This window comes from Drosophila arizonae, chromosome 3 (genome assembly GCF_054131065.1).
Source record: "Drosophila arizonae isolate 15081-1271.41 chromosome 3, UAZ_ARI_1.0, whole genome shotgun sequence".
NCBI lineage: Eukaryota > Metazoa > Arthropoda > Insecta > Diptera > Drosophilidae > Drosophila > Drosophila arizonae.
In genome coordinates this window covers 27,494,233-27,515,951 of record NC_142923.1, presented here as the reverse complement: position 1 = coordinate 27,515,951, position 21,719 = coordinate 27,494,233, and the positions used below count along the sequence as shown (strand labels likewise).

Here is a 21,719-nt window from a genome sequence, read left to right as displayed (position 1 = left end):
TTTATTTACTTATCCTATGCAAACTTTCTTCGTCTCTATTTTCTTGTCTGCTACGAATTAAGCGTTTTACCTTCATTTACTAATTTTATAAGCACATTGCTTAATCTGGTTGATTTTCAAGAGAATTAGAGAAATATCCCTTCATCTGAATAGAACTAGAACTATATATTTGCCCATGTTCTTAGCATCAGTCTAGGGTATCAGCAAGTCGAAGCCACCTGACTTGTGAAGCCTCAAGGTTACCATTGTATTAAAGAACAATGAAATGGTTTTTTAAATAGACTTAATAGATCTATAAAAAGAACAATCTCCTTCGGGATTTCTAATTAGGTTTTATTGTTTTTATAAAGGTGATCAAAGTGAAGAAGAGAGTATATATGCACTAGACGGGTTCTGATAATATTTTTAAAGGCTATCTTCTATATATACATACATCATATATATTTGTTATATCTATAAATATCATATCAAGTAACTAAAACAAAGCAGATATATAAAGTCCATTTCCATTTACCAAGGCAATGTTTTATAACGGTATTATTTAATTGCTACCATATATTATAATCTATATATAATCTATATATGTACAGTTATTTGCCTCTCTGTGTTGCTATATCTATTCGTTTGGACTTGGCGCTCAGCCAAAAGCGTGCGCAAAATGTTATTGTTTAAATTGAAGCGGTTTCTACGTCTTGTTGTTGTTGTTGTTGTTGTTGTTGTAGAAATGTTTTTCCAAAACAAAATTCAATTGTCGCAAAATACTGCCAAAATTGTATACATACTTTGCACACTGTGCACACTGGTACAAAAGCATCTGTCAATCGCCATTTCAATAATTCGCTTGGCACATTTCAGACTTTCACAATTTCAGAAATTTTCGAAATAGCTCACTGGCAGCTAATTTATGAATGTAATTAGCATTTAATTTGATTTTGAATTTGAATTTGTGCAACCTGCCGAGCGAGCAGACACCTTCGAAAATAGATCAGGAAGCTGGGCCGATGGCGCAGTTAGACTTACCTTAATTATGCCATTAGTTCTAAAATTATCAACTAATACATGCGAATAATGTAAAAGTGCATGTAGAATATGTATTTTGTATTAATTTGTATTATTTTTGGTTTGTGTGTTGCAGGACTGTCGACAACCGTTCCAGGGCGGCTCGTTCTTTGACCACGAGGGCTTACCGTACTGCGAGACACATTATCATGCCAAACGTGGCTCGCTCTGCGCCGGCTGCTCGAAGCCCATAACGGGGCGCTGCATTACGGCCATGTTCAAGAAATTCCATCCGGAACACTTCGTCTGCGCCTTCTGCCTCAAGCAGCTGAACAAGGGCACGTTCAAGGAGCAGAAGGATAAGCCCTACTGCCACGCCTGCTTCGACAAGATATTCGGTTGAACTGGCCATAGCTGGCGTATAAGCGTTACATATGTGCTGCAACAACTAACTATATATACATACATATATAGAGTTACGATCCTAATATGCTGTTTCTTCTTCTTTTTTGTACGATTCTATGTGCCCCTTACTTACCCTTATGAGAGTTCATCTGCGCTTTGTATAACCGAGTCAAATTAGTAATATAATTAACACTGGACACACGATATACATACATGTATCAGATCAGATCGGATCAGATCAAATTAGATCAGATCGGATCACAATAATCAATTAGACGACACTAATACCCTGCCAATTGAATGGCGAAACGATATTTCTGCTCTTTCAAAATAAAATTATTACGATAATACATTTTAAAGACTTTTATTTTGGGAAAATAGGGGAAATTAAAAAGGTTGTCGTTAAAGTTTAAATATTTAATAACTAAAAACAATTAAATAAAAAATTTTTTAATCGGCAAACGTTAAATAGTGCTATGTTAACTAACAGCTGTCTGCCTGGTTTAGCGTAGACACAAACCGACAAGCATCAAACCGACAAGTAACTGGCCGGTATTCTTTTCTGTTTTCCTATCGTATTTGTCTTTGCTACAGTTTTGAATGCTCTAGCAAATTTGTATGTTTGCTCACCATCTGCGCACCTTTCTCTCTCTCTCTTACGCTCTTGCATGCAAACACACACACACACGCACACAGAGAATTATTTTATCTGTTAAAGATGCCGGCCGGCAGCTCGGCTGCCGACTCGCTCGCACTTGGCGCTTGACATTGAGCTCAGCCTGCGGGCTCGCGCAAACCTATTAACTTGTGTGTGTAAATATATAACTACCAGCGCTCCCACATTGCCGTGCGTGTGCGTGTGTGAGTGGCCGTCGCTCCCTATAAACACGGTAGGGTTCGCAGCACGAACGCTTGTTGTGAATCAGTCAGCGTCAGTCTCTCTCTGCTCACTCACTTCTCATCTGTTGGCTGTGTCGGTTGAGTCGGTCCTGTTAGTCGCGTGGTCCGCCGCCTCGTTATTCGTTATTCGTTTCGTGCGTGTGTTTACTGTGCTATTCCCCAGATCGTTTTATTTATTTTAATTATTAAATTAATTAAATTGATTTGCCTACGCCGTCTGTGCAATTCCTTTGCCGGCAGCAACAAAAAAGAAGAGTCAAACATCAACCGGAGTCAGCAGGAAGCGCTACAGGTTGGTGAAGCACACAGGCACACTATACATATACACACATTGAGAAGCAAAACAATACACACATACATCCACATAATAAACTTGTGTGCGTGCATTATATCATTCGACTCTTCGTTGCATTCTCTACCAAGAGCTGTTTACAAATAGTTCTCTTTTCTTGCCTTTTTTTTATGCGGTGATGTAATATGAGAACTCTTGTTCAAGTCCTTAACAAAATAAACAGTCTGTGTGTGTGTGTGTGAGGTTTGCACTGCGAGTCATGATATCATGCGGTGGTATTCTGATTCAGAATCTAAGTCAGAGTCACGCATGCCTCCCGCATTTGCTGACGCGAGAGCAATAACAAAGCCGCAGAGCAGAGAGGAAGAAAATACATACAATTAAATTTTATTTATGCCACTGGCATACACGAACCAATTGCCCGCCAGACTCTCAAACTGTCTGTCTGTGTTTGCGCGCGTCTATATGTGTATGTGTGCACCAATTTGTCAATGATTGCGATATGTAAATAAAAGTGAAATTAACAGTTGGAGCTATTATCATTCCCTTTTGTTGTGATTGTTGTTTTCGCTGCTGAGTTGTTGTTATCACTTAATGCCAATTGCTGCATTTAAATTAATGCTTAAATTGCATTCATTTAACACATACACATACACAATTGCACAGATGCAGCACTCGGTACAATACTTCCACAACTTTGCCTATAGAAATTTGAATGTTTACATTCATTGAGCACAGCCGAGGTGAGAGTTGGCAAGGGTGTGCTCTTTGTGTGTGTTTGTGGGCGTAGCTTGGTGTCCAATTGGGTTTAACACGCAATTCCGATTCCACCCACTGATTAGCCATAAAAGTGTTTAATGTGGAGCGATTTGCTCTGGGTCGCACTTACACATGTAATGCGCACTGACAAATTAGTCGAGCAAACGTTAAGCGCTGTGACAGCCGTTTGCAGCTGCAGTTTTGCAGTCACAAGTGACGCACACGCACAGTTGAGCGGACACTGTGGTAATTGCAAGCTCACCAGTGGCTGCTCAACTACTTCATTTGCATAGCTTATCACGTGGCAATAATGACTCAATTTGCAGACCTACCGTTCTGCTGATACCCTTTAATTCTGAGGACTGAAAAGTGGGCCATATGCCCATCATAATAGTCGTTACGTCATCTCAGAGTATTAATCGATTTATCATAACATTTCCTACCCCAATAATTAAAGCGTATTAACTGATTAGTTTTATCGCCACCGAACCGAGCCCTCGACAACAAAAATGAAAGACTAAGATTAGCAACGTGAGCCTAATGGAAGTATTCAGATTGATTGTAGTCAGGTATTGCAAACTATATATATATTTATATTAAAAATTATAGGATATGTATACTCTAATATAATCTGAGCGGAAATTAGAAATCGAAAGAAAATGTTTTATAATCAAGTTAAATTTTGGCGCAGCTTTTGATAAGGCTTATACCGCGAACTCCCTAAAGATTATGACTAGTTTCATGGTCAAAGTGCTAGTCAAGGTCAACGATCAATAAGAACTTTTGGGAAGTCAAGTTCACTCGGTAATTTTCCTAATAAGAACTAATTCGTTCAGTTGGTAGTTAATGAATAAATATTAAATAAATAATACAAGCATTTATAGCTATTTATAACATTATTGTTTCTAGTTAATTTCAAATGTACAAATATACATTTCTGATGAATTGTTAATTTAGTAAACGAATTTTACGTTTCATTGATTTGAAATTTATCATTTCCTGAATGACTTTACTAGTTCATTTGAATAACTTTTCATGAACAGAGTATAAAGGGAAACTGATAAATATTAATTACATAGTTCATTTTATCGGTCACTTAGCTGTGAATGAGAATAGTAGTTCATTTGAATGACTTGTTCGTTTATGATCAATTGAAGAAGTGAACTTTTCTGTTGACTAATGAATAAAAGAATTTAGTTGCTCACTTGAGTGAATTGTTCAAATGAATATATTCTCGGGTGGATGAACTAAACTTTTAAATGAATTGATAGTAATCAATTGAACAAATTAACTTTATCATTCACTATCATCACTGAGCGAGCTGAGTAGTTCATTTGAATGACTCGTTCAAATATTATTACTTTGAAGTGGACCCACAAAATATTTAAACAAATCGTTCATAATCAATTGAGCCACTTAACTTTATAGTTCACTGATGAGTTTAGTAGTTCAAATCAGCATAATCTGAAGTGGAACAACTAAACTTTTTAATATTTCGGGAATGGTCAAGAGTGTTTCCCAGTCATCATTACCGGCGCATTTTCTGTTCAACTTTTTTTTCTAGTTTATTTTACTTTTTATTGCGTGAATTTTGTTCTCGACTGACGCACGCCCCTTTTTCTCTAGTCGAATTGAAGTACTTCCCTCATTTGCTTACAAATATGGATATATACGAGTATATAAATATGTATGTATGTACATATGTATATATATTTACGCTCTGTTTAACGACTTTCGTAGTTGCTTGTTGTCGCTGCTGTTCTAGGCATAGGCTTGTTGTTGTTTTTATACCCTGAACCCATTGAAATGGGGAAATCAGGGTATAATGGTTTTGTTAAAATGTATGTAACAGGCAGAAGGAGGCGTGGAAAACCCCACAATGTATATACATATATTCTTGATCAGAACGACGAGGCGAGTCGACTTGGCCCTGCCTGTCTTTCCGTATGTTTAAACGCGTCGATCTCAGAGAATATAAGAGCTAGACCCTTGCATTTCTTTTTTTTTTTTAATGACCGTATATATAGCGCTGATGCCAAGTTTACCTTTAAAAAACTATAAATCAACCCGTAATGTTTTATTGAATAAAAATATTAAAGGTCAAGTGAGATGCCAGTATAACTAATTCGGAATGATTTAAAGAGAAGGAGTGTGTGTGTGTGCATGGTTGTCGCGAACCGATTTCTGCACAATTGAAAGAGAGGGAAAGATCATAAGGACTCCTTATTAAGGTGCATAGCATATGAAAATGTGATCTGTATGATTGAGCGCTGGCATCGCACTGATTTTGTCAAGCCAATCAAATGCGAAGTAGAAAATGCATGCATAATCTCGAGTGATTCAACGCCTCTTTGCTTTGGCATCATTTTCATTCCGTTTGAAGGCTTCATTTACTCTCGCTCATTGAGCTCGCTCCAATGTAAACTTATTCAAGACGTTTTTAGCCTATGCTCTCATTTACTTTTTAGTTAATTATCGTTTTTTTGACTTTTGCTAATTAACATGGGTAATCAGTTGAGAGTGACAATAAAAGACATTGTTTAAATCTATCTAATGTATACATACACATATATGTATGTATGTATATTAGCGCTAGGTCTTTTGAGGCAATTTGTAGCTTATAGTTGGTATTCTAGTATTCAAAGTAGAGTATTCAGGACAAGGAATTTAATAGATTTAACATTAGTACATATAAATATTTTACACTGTATAAGCTAATGAGTGTTCTATTTCATTTATATTTTTAAAACATATCAAAATTGCAATTTTGAGCCATGCTAAATGTGTTTTTTGATTAGGTTGGTTCAGGGTAGTATCTAGTCGAGCACACTCGAGTTGAGTTTTCTTACTTGTTTCTTTTCTAAATTTATTTACAATTTGCGGTTGTTAGTGTAAGCAAACAACTTTTATGCCGACCTAGTAGTATACATAATTTTTTTCTGCTTCGTTCTTTAAACATGTCGACACTTTACATATGTCATATGAACTAGTAATACGCATTAGTGGGCTAAAGCTGAAATATTGATTTAGCATCAAGAAAATCCAACTAACTACTAAAGTATTAATTATTAAAATTATCAAAAATACTAATTTATTATTATTATTATTCATTATTATCAAAAAATTACGAGTACGAGATCATTTATGTGAATTTTATTACTATTTTTCAATTCAATAATCAAGTATTCAGCGTAATTAAGTATTCCCAGGGTAATTGAAAGTCAGTCACATTTCCATAACTGCTTTTGAAACCTCTTCAACAATGACAATATTAAGCATTCAGTTTTAGGCTATAGATAATGTCACATTGAAGCACTCTTGGAACATAAATCTACAGCAAAAATAAGAGAGACAAACGGAGAGAAGGAGAGTGTAAAGGTGTGTGTGATAAATGAGAGAGAGAGAGAGAGAGAGGGAGAGAGAGAGTGACGGGAAGGTAAGGTGAGCTGGAAAGAGTAAGAGCGTGCGACATAGCGAATTCGAGAGAGAATTGCTAATTAAGCGTCTGAATAACAAAATTTGCGCTCTTGAACCTTCATAGAGATATCAAAATATTATAATATGAGAAGCTTCGTTTCTCAACTATTTTTTCGTCTTATCTTCCAATATTATCTGCGACTGCCGCTAATTGCTGATAAATTCCGCAGAATTCATTATGATATTTAGATATTATATATTCAATCGATGGATAACAATGGAACTGATGTAAAAGCTTATCATTGAAAACTATGCTAAGAATAGCTTTTGAGCAGACTTTTATATGAAATTGAAATTGAAAAAAAAAACAACATTTTCTTCATGGCATATACGTGTTATGTAGATCTAATACTTCCTATATACCCCAACAGTTAATTAAATATCGCTTAATAAATTATACATTAATCATTACATACCCAAACTTAACCGATATACCCTAGGTGGAGGCCGATCCCCAAATTCCTTTGTTATTGACTTGTAGTGCGGCTTATGCCCACTGTTTATATGTGAACAAAAATTAAACTTAAGTTTATTGCCTGTTAGTGTGAAGTGTGTGTCATAAATGTTCTCAGACACTTGAATCACTTAAATTCAGATTCCTGTGCGGCACCGAGCACTTTTATTGGACAATTTAGAAATCGCGATAATTTAATTACGTTCGCGCTTATCTCCACAATCGTTTTGCACTCAGCTCCAGGTGTGTTATTTTCATTTGACAATCCAAAGATTGAAGTCTGTCGGAATTCCAAGTTTTATTGAAAGTGATAAAAGAAGATTGGATTATGGACTACAAATTATAGATTCATAATCTTGTGGTTGATTATTTTGGATGCTACTGTATGGTTTGTGTATTGGCTCTTGGCAACAAACAGTCGCCCTCAAACTGTGGCTTGTCACTTGGCTTAGCCATGCACAGTTGCACCACAACCGCGAGTATGTCAAGCGGGTAACTGACTGCTCTATTTACCCGTTAACCGATTTACTATGGCTTCAACTGCATGCGGTTATCGAAGCAGAAGTACTTCACTTAAAAGCAGTTGACTTCCAATCAGACAATGTAACGCAACGGCTAGTAATTCAGCTTATCAGATTCTGTTTATTATTATTTCTATCACAGTGAAATACAGACAGCATGGACAAGGTGGACACCAGTTTTATTCCCGATCTGCCAACGGGCGGAGGTCTTGCTGTTTACCGCAAGCGCGCTAATTTTGATTGGAAGCGTTTGCGTTTGATCTTCGAAACGGAGCAGGGACTGCGCATCAAAGTGAGTTAAAGATTATTCAAGTTGTCATTCAATTGCAATTCCTCTCAAACTGCAACTCATCTACTTCCATTCCATTCCCTCTTATCCAGTACAATGTGTGGCGTCGCCTGGAAAGTGATCCGCTGTTTGCACACGCCTCGCGTAGCCTGTCTATGGACGAGCAGAAGCGGGTGGTCGCGATGCAGGTGAATAGCATGAAGCAAATGGATCTGGTGCCCAAGGAAATCGAGAGCCTGAACTTCTCGTCCAAGACAAAGTATTTGATGTACATCAACGAGGCGCTGAACAGCTACTCGCCCAGCTTGTCCGTGAAGATAGCGCTGGGCGTGGGCCTGTTCAACAATGCGATCAGGGCGATGGGCACGGAGAAGCACACCAAGTATATTGACGCCGCCTGGAACCGGGAGATCATCACCTGCCTGGCCGTCACGGAGGTCTCGCACGGCAGCAACACAAAGCGAGTTCGCACCACCGCCACCTACGATCCCAGCTCGCAGGAGTTCGTGATCAACACGCCGGACTTCGAGGCGGCCAAGTGCTGGGTGGGCAATCTGGGCAAAATGGCCACCGTGGCCGTGACCTTTGCCAATCTGATCACAGCCGACGGTGAGAACCACGGACTGCATGGCTTTCTCGTACCCATTCGCGACCCGAAGACATTGCTGCCTTATCCGGGCGTCCTGGTCGGCGACATTGGCGAGAAGAGCGGCCTGAATGGCATCGACAACGGCTTTGTGGTCTTCACCAACTATCGCATACCGCGCGACAATCATCTCAATCGGACGGGCAACGTGACGCCCGAGGGCGTCTACGAAAGCGTCTTCACTGATCCCGGCCAGGCACTGGGCGCCGCCCTCGAGGGCTTCTCGGCGGGGCGCATCGGCATCATGCAGGAGTCGGCCAACACCCTGTGCAGCGCGGCCGTCATCGCGGTCCGCTATGCCGCAGTCCGCAAACAGTTCGGCCCGGAACGGGAGGGCGAGGAGATGCCCATCATCGAGTACCAGCTGCATGTAAGTGGAGTCGTATACCTCATCCATTCTCTAGGTCTAATGCTCGTCTCTTTCTCTCACAGCAATATCGCATTTTCCCCTACTTGGCCTGTGCCTGTGTCCAGAAGATTGCCGTCGAGGAGCTGACCAACATATATCTGCAGATCATCGCCCGCTCCCAGGCGGACTCGAACGGATTCGACATATTGGTAGGTTGAGTTGTCGCAGAACTTGCGCAGACTTGACTGAAACATAAAAGAAAACTTTAGTTCAAGTCGTGAATGAATTGATATTTCTTTGAGTATGTGTCTAGATACTTCACTTATCTGTAGTCAACTGCAACTAGCTTGATTTTAATATAGTAGTTCGATAAGCCTACGCCAAGTGCAGGTAGGGCTCTTCGGTCTAGACCAACTTCAGACATTCCTATCAATAAAAATTTCTCAAGAGATATTACTTAAGTTATATTTACTACAAGTTATATTATATAATTTTATTGGCAATCAAGAATTCTTGGTATTCCTCTCTTGCACAACCAGTTCAGCTTTCGGAATCATAATATATATTTGTTTCTCTTCAAGAACTACGACAATATGAGGCAACTAAGAATTGACAAACTTAGAGAAGAGATTCTGCTGTTAAAGCCACAGTATTACTTTCATTATTTTATCATATCCTGGCGTCTCTTTGAACAGTGCTAGCTTATTCGATATGTATTGCCATAGGTCTCTCAATTTCTTCTTGAAATCGTAATAAGAACATGAATCTGATACGCTTACTAAGTACTTAGACTCACTTCCATCTTAAAACTCACTCCAATTTCAAATTGTAATACACATGAATCCGCTTATAACGACGCTCAAGGGACCGTCGTTATATCCGAGGACGCTATAATCACATAGGTTTGCTCATATAAGTATGCCTTACGGACGCTATTACCGGATTCCACTGAATTTGCTTTCAATTTCGATTGCAGACCCAGAACGCAGCGGAGATTCACGCGATTATATCGGCATCGAAGCCGCGCATCACGTGGTCGGCGCGCGACGCCATCCAGGAGGCGCGCGAGGCGTGCGGCGGGCATGGATACCTGTACGCCTCCAAGCTGGGCCAGATGCGCAGCGACCACGATCCGCTGTGCACCTACGAGGGCGACAATAACGTGCTCGGACAGCAGGCCTCCAATTGGCTGCTGCGCCAGTGGAGCGCCAAGGAGCTGGAGTCGCCCATCGGCAGCGTCACGTTCCTGCAGCGTCGCGAGGCCCTGTTGCAGCTGCGGTTCGCCCAGCTGCGGCAGCAGAGTCCACTGGACAGCTGGGAGTGTAAGCGAGCGCGTGAATCAATTTACTGCGGGCAATGGCATTAAATCTGTTTTTTATTGCAGTTGCGCTCAGCTGCTACGAGTGGCTGCTGTGTTACCTGATGGCCCACACGACGGCCCACATCGAGGCGCAGCTGGCCGCCGGCGTGCATCGCTTCGAGGCGCGGAACAACTCGCAGGTGAGGGGCGCGCGGGAGCTGTCGCTGGCCTACGCCGAGTACTTCGCCCTGCGCAGCTTTGTGGCCCACGTGCGGCAGCTGCGGCTGGAGGAGCCGTACGCCCAGGTGCTGCGCACGCTGTACGATGTCTACGCCTTGTGGCTGCTGGAGAGCCATATGACCACGTTCTATGTGGGCGGTTTTGCCGTGGGCGGCGAGTTTGCGTCTGCCGTGCAGCAGCGCCTCCTGCAGAGCTGTGCGCAGCTGAAGGACGTGGCCGTCAGCGTGGCCGATGCCATTGCTCCGCCGGACTTTGCACTCAACTCGGTGATTGCGCGTGCCGACGGGCTGCTCTACGAGAATCTGCAGAACGAATTTATGACCAACGAGGGTGCCTTCCAGCGGCCCGCGTGGTGGCGCGACGTGATCATACCCCAGGGCCAGGAGAAGTCCAAGCTCTAAGCCAGGCAGCGGGACGTGGACAAGTGGGGGGGGGACAAGTGGATGGGTAGTTGGATCAGTCGGTGAACCAATTTAGCTAGATGTATAGCTACTGTTATATAGTCATATCGCATCCAGGTATTAGCTCTTACTGTAACGGTATTCACACCATATATAGGGATTTTTATAGAGGCCTTGAATTGTTTTATTTCCTTTAATTCTTGACGAGTTTTGTGGTTGCAGCAAATCCAAGTGAAAGCAATATATATATATACACGAAATTATTGAAAAATTTTAACATTTGCAATTAAAAGAAATAGCGATATTCTACGGTTTCTCTCAGAGTATTACCCACATTCCCCCATTCTAGATTTTGACACGAAAACAATCAACACTTGTTCCTATCAATCATATTTCAGTTAAACTGAAACAGCAAATACTATATACATACATATAAATATATGTGGTATATATTCATGTAAATCCACTATATTAGAGTCTAAATGTTTAAGATCTGTTGCGAGTTGTGTGAATAAAAATGCATTAAATCGTTCGACTTGACTTGATTTTGAAGCCTTTAACGGAATTATTTATGAGCCCAAATTGATTTAGTGTAAAGTGGTTCATAGTTTAGGGGCAAAACAAAAGCTGCCTTTTGTTATAATTAGTCGGCCCAGCAAGCATATAGACAGCGTTTTACATATTACGCACACACACATTGATTGTAGGTGTTATTGTGTGTGTGTGTGTGTGTGTGTTTAGTGTGCAAAGGTGTTTGTCATTGCTCGATCGGCTCGGTGCGAGCCCCGTTTATAAGAGGACCTGCGCTCACCTGCTCCAGCTCAGACGTGGCCAGCTTGCCACACAGTAAACACGAGCGGAGGTTCGCGATCAAAGAGTGAGTGAGAGGGCAACAGTGAGAGGGAGCTCCGAGTGGGATCTGTGAGAGATAGTTCTGAGCGCGAGCTGTGATCGTGGCTAAGAATCAAAGTCGTTCAGCTCTGACACACCATATCAATTACGATTCAGTGACTGAACTGAGAGCAAGAGAAGGCAAAGTGAGAGAGAGAGAGAGAGAGAGGGTGTATGAGAGCTGTGTTATAGACGCTTCGTTTGTTTTCATAACTTTGTTGGCTTTGCGAATCGGCGGCGCAGTTCGATTTGATTTTTTGGCCAGTGTGTGAGTAAGTGAGCTGTGCTGGCTGTGAGAAAGGGCATCTTAGGCCGATAAGGAAAAACAAGAACATGCTTCAACACTAAAGACGACATTCGTAAAGACATTCAACTTAGAACGCGCCTTGACTGAGGCCAAATCGAACAAAGCCCAGACAGACAAAGATATCCATTTAGCTTAGGCTGTGCGAATTTCCAAATCATATGTTAATTCGCTGACTGGTTTTCGTTTTGTGCTGTCTTTGTGAAGAAAGCTCGGCCATTTATTATTCCGGTATTCAGACAGAAACCATCTAAATATGGTGATCTAGTCAGCAAAAAGCCCCGCAATGAACCATAAACAAGAGCTCTGCCAAAGTGCCACAGTGAAGTGCAACACTAAAATATTCCGAGAGCTCTCCTAAGCGCTCAACGAGTGCGAGCGGAATCGCCAATCAAGAAGCGTCGAGCGTTGAATGGAAGTGATGTACAAAATGCGCACCAAATTGCTAAACGTTTTAAAGAACAACAACAAATGTTTTTTTATTAATTGACAAAAAAAAAAAAAGAAAAAAAAAAAAAAATACTAAAAAAAGAGCAAAAGAGCAGCAATTAGTGAAACCGGTTTAGAAATCTCTGGTACAAACAAAAATATACGCCAAATATATAGAAATCAATTAATTTACATTTTGGGGATTTCCGCTTTGTATTTGGTGATTTTCTCACATGTGCCGCCCTCTCGATTAGCCCTCTCTCTCTCACTGTCTCTGTCTCTGGTTCGCTATAATTAATAACTCAATAATTGAAAAGTCGTGTAATTGCAATTAAACAAACTTTTATCAAATTTAATTGACGGTTACGTCCAGGCTCGTGTTGGGCTCGGCAAACATCTCCGGTTTAGGGGAAGAGTATACGACAGTCGTCTAGAAGCACTTTTCCCAAGTTAGACTCAAGTTAGACAAGCGCTAAGCTAACAAGTGAGAATTCAGCCAAACAATGGCAATAGAGGATTATTTTCAATTTGCATACATAGATCGAGAATATTATGAATTATATAAGTGAGACTCATTAACGGCAGATGAAAACAAAACAAAAAACAAATCATCAAAGTCAAGAGCAACAGCCACAGCAGCAAACCGGATCGCTACGGCTCAGCCGAGACCAGTTTCTATTCCGAAATCTGAGATTTTAGATTGCACATTTGTTGATGATTTTATTTATTTAGTTCTTATTTCTAGCTAAAATCAGCCGAATTTTTATATGCAAAGAAAAATTCAGATATAATATGTGGAAACTTTTGCTAATTTGTATCGTCATGAGCGCATTATACACCGACGGAGATGCTGCATCATCGGGTAAGTACAGTGAGCACTAGTGTATATAACAGATATAAGACAGATGCGTAATTCTCATTTACTGTCTGCTCCGCTCACCCATCGGAGAAGTGTGAAGTGTGCTGAAGGGTATATTAGTTTCGCTTCGATTTATGTAGCAAATGATGTAATTCATTAGGAGATTAAATCCGCCTTAGTCGAGTATATACAATCGTGATGATGCCAGCACATTCAATTTATAGTGTCCGTGATTACGGACATTTCAATATTAAACAGAAATATAGACAAATATAATACAATGTAATATGAAGAAAGAGCCATGATAGTTGGAAATAGGAAATAAATAATAATGATGAAAATTGAAGCAAATCGAATAATATATTAAAAGTAAATAAATAATAATAATAATAAGGAAACTTAAAATAAAGATAATAATCATGGTAAATAAGTAATAATAATCACATTGAGAAGTTCAAGAGTAAAACAAATATAATTATTAATAAATAATAAATAATTTATAAAATATAAATAATGATGATAATAGTAAAAAAAAAAAAAATCAGAAAGGCAATTATAGCCGATGAATGAAATAATAAAATATTTACAATAATAAATAAGATGAAAATACATATGGAAAAACTGTATTTAAAAAAAATAAAATAAAATAAAATAATAATAATAATAAAAAAATAAAAATAAAAAAAATATATATATATATATATATTAATAAAAAAAAAAAATAAATAAATAAAAAAATTAACTAAACAAAAAAATATGATTATTTATATAAAATATATCTATGATGTGTTGAGTGGTAGATAGATGAGCATTTTACTTTATTTTTACTATATTGCCTTTTCTGCATATGTCTTCATTGTAAAACTAATTGTTCCATTTGGGTGTGAAGTGCTATATTCTAATAAATATAAAGACAATTTTTTATTTTATCCTTACTCTTTAGCCATTTTATTTTCACTTAAATAATTATGAAAATAGTAATAATTTTAAAATTAAATTAAATTTCTTAATTAATGTAATTTTCATCCTATTTGATTATAATTATTTGCATATACATTTTTGTTTGATTAATGAGATATTTAAAAATTTAATTAACTAATAACAATAATTAGTTTTGGGCATTGGACTAGTAAAATAAAAGACGTTGACTTTGAGCCGGATCTTATAAGCAACAGCAGCACCACCAATTCATCATCGACTAATTAATGCTGTAATGTGAAGCTAACGAAATGTCGATTGATTAGTGATCCATTGGTATTAGGAATAGAGGTACTTAATATGGCCTGAAGCACTCGCATCAGCTGGCAGGGATTCATTAGGTGTTCATTAATTGGTAGTCTTGATCGTTCTCTAATCCCAATTTGATTTTCTATTGCAGCTCGCAAGGTGTCGCGCCGTCGGCGAGGCTACGCCGATGGATATGCAGGTGGCTACGCCAGCAGCGGGGGCGGGGCGGGTGGCTACACGGGCACCTACGATGACTACGATGACTACGGCTACGCGCCCAACGTTGGCATCACGGATCCCTACCTGTTCCACCAGCAGCTGACCAACCAGATTCTGGCCCAGAACTATGCAACCCAACAGTGAGCATTTGGTCTAGGCAAATTTCTTTATTGTGGAGGGGGTTTCTGCTGGGGTAGTCTAAGTGGGCATTGGTGGATGGGGAGGCTAACAGCGCTTGTAATCTATTCTTGTAGAGCTATAACGGGACTGGCCACGTCCGGCAATGCGTACGCATCTGCGGATGCGACCATAAGCGATGATGACACGTAATTACACTGCTTTCCTAGTACTAACTTCTCCCCCTACTAACCACTAACCCGCACGCCGAGATCGTGGGTGACGCAGTAGCTAACTGAAATCCTTGTGCTTTGTGCTTGACAGTCGCATCCAGCAGCAGATCGCCGCCCAGCAGGCCTACCACGACAACCTGGTGCGCCAGAATAGCTACCGAGGCGGCTCCAACTCGCACCGCTATGCGCCCAGCTATGCCCTGGCCTCTGGCACCATCGGCGCCAATGGACACAGGCAAACGGCCTACATCAGTCCGGCTAATCCGGTAAGCGAACGGATTGAGAGTTGACTAGAAGAGCATAATTCAAGCCATTCCATTGCTATTACAGGCATCGCCCAATATCGTGAACCGGTTCGGCGGATCCAGCAGCGGCGGTGGTGGCTACAAGGGCGTCTCTGTCTCCTCGTACAGCAGCAGCAACGGCGACGGCACCAGTCGCCGTGGTGCACAGACCACCGTCAACGACAACGGCAAGGTGACGTCGTACTCGGTGCACTCTTAGGGTGGACCCAAACGCGACTTAACGCAACTCCTGGTGTTTAGCATAACATATATATGATATAAACCTAACGAAAGCTAATCATTCTCTATTTATATGTTTTGAGACACAAATACACACATTCTATATATATAAATATATATTATATGTATACTCCAAATATATATGTATATTCATCAAGGGGGAATCTGTATATAATCTGTATTGAAAGCAAAAACCCAAATATACATAAATTATTGTACATATGTGTCATACATAGGTATATGTAAAGGGGTTTTTACTGTAATAATTTACTCCAATTCAATTTACTTCAGTTTCTCTCTTAGTTAAGCTTTACTGTGTCAACTTTGCTTATTCAACAATTTCATATTCCTTTTACCTTTCTATAAATGAATTAAATCCGTTTTTGTCTATATTATGTGATCTGTCGGGCTTTCCATTTAGGGCTGCCTCACTGTAACAGGTTTGTTAGAAAGTTTTGTTTCTTTTAGCTTTCTACTGATAATTCCCCTCCGTTTGCATAGGCAATCATATGCAAATTTCTATCTCATTTTGTTTTTATTTATAAATTGAATTTATTTTATTCCTGCTCGCTAAAAGCTCATGACCTTGATATTGTATGCTCTATGTATATAAGTGGTAAAACTCGGGCTGATAATAACCTGAGCAAAGTTTATCAGGCCCCACAGGAAATTGTCTGTGTGTAGGTTATGAATTTGTCTCATTATGAACTTAATTTATGGCATCAAGTCAAATCGTTCAGATCATATACAAGTACTATCTATAGATATATATATATATATATAGGTGCCCCTTTCTGGCTGCACTAGTCGAAGTGAATATTCGAGTTGATGGAAATTGAAACCAGAATCTTTCAAAATTCCAATTGGCGTTTAGAGTAGACTGTAGCGTGTAGCCAGTCCAATTGGGAAGATGTTATTCAAGTGACAATCGCTTGGAACTGTTCTGATTAGCATTTAGCGGAAGCAATAAAGCTGAAGCTTTTGTTTGTAAACAACTTACATTATTTTTGATTTTTTATTTACAAATCAACCGAAAACTGATTCCGGGAAGTGCCATTGAAATTTCGATTCAAAACAAATGCGCAAAAGTATCCCAAGCGGAATGAAATCCCACTAACCGAAATTGTTTAATAATTTTTTAAATCATCAGAAAGTGTTTACAGTTTAGATTTGACATTTTATGACATTTCACATTTGTAAACAAATTACCCAAAAATATCCACTCGCTGAATAAATCAGCTGATGAGCATACTTGAGAGTCTGATTTGCATATTCCACTGCCTCATAGAAATATATGATATGCATACAGTCAAAGATCCATGTAGACCCAATACAGATAGGTGGATTCTCATCGTATCTTAACTGCTTGAAACAATTTATTTATTTCATTGCATATATACTATGTATGCTTGTATATATTTATATCTATCAATAGCTCATAGACAGCGGCTATGCTAATTTCACTCACAGTTCTAAACTTTGGTGTTAATTGTTGGATCATTATTGAATTTTTTGGGGCTTAGCCAAAAACTAAAAAAAAAAAAAGAATAAAATCAGTTCTAAATAACAATGTCAATCAGATTAGATGAACGGGCACTGTCGGATGTTGAATGTATGTAAATTATCTGCATAGGAATCTATCTCACATCTGATAAACATTGAAATTTAGATAGATCTCGCCTTCATCTTTATGTTACAAATGGATATCTTTTCACAGTATATACATATCGTCCAATCCCCGCGAAATTATCGTATGTCGAAAAATGTAATTTTACAGGAGATGCTTTTTTAATTTTCTCAAAATATAAGTTCTTATTCTATAGTAATAACGAACGCATATTAATTTTATTATTTTAATTATGGCCTATTTTTTTTTTTACAACAGCAATTTACTTAAACATACGATCTTTTCGCGCGTCATGTTTTTGGTGCAAGGCAATGTAAGTTCAACATAGGACGTGAAAAAATCCTTGTTTATTTGTAAAAAAAAGTAAATTTTTTTTTATTTGCTTTTAAACCTAAACTTAAGCCAAAAATTCATATAAATAATTTTTTTTCAGTATGAGATTAAAGTATACATATGTATGTGATAAAAAGTATTGCATGCGACAAACATCTATATGTTTCATCTTCTTCATCGGTTTCATCTAAGCAATCTGCGATTGTATTACAATTTATACATATATATATATAAAATATGTATATACATATGCAAGAAAACGAATCGACATTTTCCACTGTTAGAAAATTTTCCGGCAATCTATTAATTAAAACATATTTAGTTAACACATCAATGTTTTTACTACATGCTATCAAATGAGTTGCACACATTCTTTTTAATTGCTTTATAGGCTCTGTTAGACAATTTTAACGTTTTATTTATATAGAAACAAAAACTTCACTATTATAATATATAATAAATTGGTCAGTAAAGAAAAAACGGAAAAAAGCAAAATATTTTTTGAAAAATCCAGAATTCCCTTTGCACGCTGTTTTGGAATTTTCCCGCAAAAAAGCTGATTTGGCAACACTGTAGAATAGAAACATTGGTAATAGCTTAGTTGTTACGTTTCTTCCAAAGAATTTTTAGGATTATTACCTTAGTACTTGATCCTGAATAAGATTTAATAACTAAGATTAGAGAAATTGCTCATCTTATATAAAATAATCTGTAAATTCTTATATATATCCATTCTCAACGAATACAAATAACAGAGGATACAAATATACAAATACAACTCGAAGACGCATCAGTTTCGATGATTGTAGATTCCTTCACCTCGCACAGAGAGCATTAGTAATAGTAAGTAAATACACACATGGTCAATGCTCTAATGCCAAAGTGGTTTAATCAATGGCCTGTACTTGAATATAGAGACAGTCTATATAGGTATAGAAGTCTGTGCATGTATTAGAACACAACTGTACATGGCAACTCTGTATATAGATTTCAAGGTTTCGACACGAAAACAATTCCTATCAGCTGTCTGTGGATGTGTGTATGTGTATGTGTGTGTGTGTGTGTGTGTTTGTGTCGCAATTACTTTCATCACTGATTTAAATAAATAATATTAAAAATTTCTGCACCAATTCCGATTATAATTTGTAGAATCCATATATAGCTTAAGTGTACATAGGCACACATTATCTGTGCTGCCCAATGGCAAGCTCTCTAGGTCAAGAAGCGATCTGCCTTAATTCCGAGTGGAGCTCGGCGTTATCAATGGGTGTCTGGGCGACTTGTTTGGTTTTTAAAGCGCGTTCCCATCGCCGCTGTTCATTAGTAGAAATTCAGGCGCGGGTCTCGCACGGTTTAACGCAGTGTGAAACAATTTCCAAAGAACTAAAAACAAACTCAATATGAGATCTATATTGGTGCTGGCTCTGTGCCTGGGCGTGGTCTGTGCAGGTAAAGAGCTCCTTTAGCCCCCCTCCCATACAGTGAAATTAAAAGTGAAAGAATAAATCAGAAAGCAAAAAAGATCCTTACAACATATCATGCGGGAATATTCTTCCTCTCTCTCTCCGTCTGTGTTCCGGCTGACGTATGACACGATTACGCATTATTTCTGTATGAACTTTTTACACAACACGGAATTGTGCAACGCCTCGTTGCAGCCATGTGTCGAGATAAGAGACTCGAGTTTCCCAATTAGAATTACAATCAATTTCATGGAAATGCAATGAGAATAATGCCTTTTCTTTCTTCTAATTCTCTTATAGATTTTGAGAACAGGTAAGTTGATCTCACTTGAGAGACTGTCCTTTGGAATAACTTTTATTTTGGTAACGAATGTCTAGAAGCAAACGGGACGATTTCCACAGTCGGTAAGTGCCGTGCGGCGTAATTGAAGATCTCATTTTATGCTCGGCTAAAATTGAAACTTCCAATTGGCAACATGGTACTAACCCACTCAAAATTCAAGAAATTTAGGAAAAGCACACTAATCTATTTAGAAGCTGAACAAAATTGAATATTATGCGTGCACAGAGTTGTTGCATAATCTTCATCCAATTAGACGGAGCTGCAATCTAATTAGACTTACACCCACAGCCACTACACCGCCCATCAGCAGGCAATCGAAGCGGCGCGCAGGAAGGCCTACGGCTCGAGTGGCAGCTTGGGAGTAGGAAGCAGTGCGGATCTGGCAGTAGGCGGCGGCTGCGCCAGCTGCGGCGTGGGTGCCTCGTTGGGCAGCCTGGAGAGCTCCTACGACTCGGTGGGTGCCGTCGAGGGTGCGGAAAGCAGCAGCAGCGGCAGCGGCAGTGGCAGCCTAGGCGCCAGCTTAGGAGGCGCAGCTGGCTTTGGTGCCAACAATGCGGCCGCTTTTGGTGCACAGAACGCGGCTTCGTTCGGCTCGAACAGCGCCTTCTCCTCGAACTCCGCCTTCCAGACGAGCCACAGCGCCAACTTCAACGCGGCCACCGCTCACAGTGTCGGCAGCAACGTGGAGTTCGCGGATGCCAACAATGCCGGCACTGAGGTCAACTTCGGCGGTGTCGGAGCTACCAACTCCGAGTCGCTGCTCTCCGGCAATCTGCAGGCACCTTTGGCCATTTCAGCGCCTGTCGCCAGTGGCGGAAATGTGGAGTACTTGCACCACGAGCGCGTCGTGTCCAGCGCACCGCAGCAGGTGGTCTACACGGTGCCCGGCGGCTCCCAGAAGTACGTGCAGCACGTGGAGCGCGTGGTGGAGCAGAAGCCCGCAGTCCAGTACATCCAGGTCGCCCAGCCCGCTGGCACCTCCGAGCACTACTACCAGCGCAAGGTGACGACCACCGCCTCGGCGCCACAGATCGTCCAGCAGCCTTCGGCTAGCTTCACCTACGGCTCAAAGACCGGCTCCAGCTTCGGCACCAACTCCGCCTTCAAGGTCAACCAGAACCTCGGCTTCGGCAGCAACTTCGGCGCCCAGTCGCTCTTGTCCGCCGGCCAGACCTCCGGCTCCAGCTTCGGCGCCGGCAGCTCCCAGCTGCAGCAGCTCATCAACCAGGCCCACCAGACGGCCAAGCAGCAGGCAGCCAGCGGCAGCTCGATCAGCAGCGGTGCCGGCCTGGCCAACGCCAATCAGGTGCAGTACGGCGGCTCCAACGGCTTCAATTCCAACTTCGGCTTCAACTCGGCGAGCTCCCTGAACTCTGCCAGCTCTTTGAATGCGGCCAGCTCCCTGAACTCGGCCAGCGCTCTGAATGCCGGCGCCAGCGGCTCGCTCTTGAGCGGTTCCCTGCTGGGCGGCAGCCATGGCTCATTGCTGGGCGGCTCCCTCCTGGGCGGCTCCTCCAGCAACAGCCAGCTGAATGCCCAAAACAACTTTGGCCTGGGTCTGTCCTCCGGCCTGACTAGCGGCCAGCAATTGGCCGGCTCTGGAAACTTTGGTGCTGGCGTCGGTGGCAACAGCGGCTTCCAGACCAAGCAGTGGGAGAAGCAGTCCAAGTGGTCATCCCAATCCGAGGTAATCGCAAATCAGTCACCTGCATCCATATGCAAACCTCACTCTTTGCTCTTTGATTCCACAGTTTGACTCCAATGGACATGTGAAGAACTACAAGGATCTGGCCACCGGCGAGAGCGAGAACTACAATGTGAATGGCAAGCAGTTCGGCTACAATGCAGCCACCGCCTCCGTCGACGACAATGGCAAAGTGAGCACCTACAGTGTGCACTCGTAAGATGTAACTCGCCTCCCTCGCCTCATCTCTCTATCTCTCTGCCTCACCATGAACAGTAGTATCAAAAATTGTTAAAAATAAAAAGAACGAAAATTTAAAATATTACCATGAGAGATTTTTATTTGCATTTGATTTATGCGACACATTATCGGCAGGGGGTATCTCGTACTCCTTCCCTTCTGACAAAGGCAATTTCAATAGTTAATTCTCGAAT

The 21,719-nt window shown here is 40.5% G+C and overlaps 4 protein-coding genes across 23 annotated transcripts in view; all 4 read left to right on the top strand.

The window, feature by feature from the left end:
• Pax (paxillin) overlaps positions 1–1,756 on the top strand; it is a 31,747-nt gene extending 29,991 nt beyond the window's left edge. For all 11 annotated transcript variants that reach the window (XM_018002322.2, XM_089464071.1, XM_089464068.1 and 8 more), the window contains one exon: positions 1,136–1,756. In XM_018002322.2, the coding sequence (XP_017857811.2) occupies positions 1,136–1,402 (267 nt within the window). In that variant the 3' untranslated portion in view covers positions 1,403–1,756. The remainder of the gene's footprint in view (positions 1–1,135) is intronic.
• A 547-nt stretch (positions 1,757–2,303) lies between these two features.
• On the top strand, positions 2,304–11,564 carry LOC108610308 (peroxisomal acyl-coenzyme A oxidase 3). 2 transcript variants are annotated; one of them, XM_089464067.1, is made up of 6 exons: positions 2,304–2,596; positions 7,922–8,099; positions 8,189–9,112; positions 9,175–9,300; positions 10,068–10,413; positions 10,476–11,564. In XM_089464067.1, the coding sequence occupies exons 2-6, from the start codon at positions 7,965–7,967 to the stop codon at positions 11,030–11,032; spliced, it is 2,088 nt and encodes a 695-aa protein (XP_089320193.1). In that variant the 5' UTR covers positions 2,304–2,596; positions 7,922–7,964; the 3' UTR covers positions 11,033–11,564. The 2 variants fall into 2 exon arrangements, with proteins under 2 accessions (XP_089320193.1, XP_017857805.1); XM_018002316.2 differs by having other exon boundaries at positions 2,305–2,596; positions 7,950–8,099.
• Positions 11,565–11,750: 186 nt separating this feature from the next.
• On the top strand, positions 11,751–15,972 carry LOC108610320 (uncharacterized). 8 transcript variants are annotated; one of them, XM_018002344.2, is made up of 6 exons: positions 11,751–11,909; positions 13,389–13,518; positions 14,894–15,101; positions 15,216–15,287; positions 15,403–15,577; positions 15,642–15,972. In XM_018002344.2, the coding sequence occupies exons 2-6, from the start codon at positions 13,449–13,451 to the stop codon at positions 15,813–15,815; spliced, it is 699 nt and encodes a 232-aa protein (XP_017857833.1). In that variant the 5' UTR covers positions 11,751–11,909; positions 13,389–13,448; the 3' UTR covers positions 15,816–15,972. The 8 variants fall into 8 exon arrangements, with proteins under 8 accessions (XP_017857833.1, XP_089320218.1, XP_017857832.1 ...); XM_018002343.2 differs by having other exon boundaries at positions 11,768–11,909; positions 13,402–13,518; XM_089464091.1 differs by having other exon boundaries at positions 11,825–11,894; positions 13,402–13,518.
• A 3,115-nt stretch (positions 15,973–19,087) lies between these two features.
• On the top strand, positions 19,088–21,605 carry fon (fondue). Of its 2 annotated transcripts, XM_018004578.2 has the most exons (5): positions 19,088–19,244; positions 19,559–19,571; positions 19,637–19,663; positions 19,890–21,288; positions 21,353–21,605. In XM_018004578.2, exons 1-5 carry the CDS (start codon positions 19,196–19,198, stop codon positions 21,503–21,505), a joined length of 1,641 nt encoding a protein of 546 aa, XP_017860067.1. In that variant the 5' UTR covers positions 19,088–19,195; the 3' UTR covers positions 21,506–21,605. The 2 variants fall into 2 exon arrangements, with proteins under 2 accessions (XP_017860067.1, XP_017860068.1); XM_018004579.2 differs by lacking the exon at positions 19,637–19,663.
• The last annotated feature ends 114 nt before the right edge of the window (positions 21,606–21,719 follow it).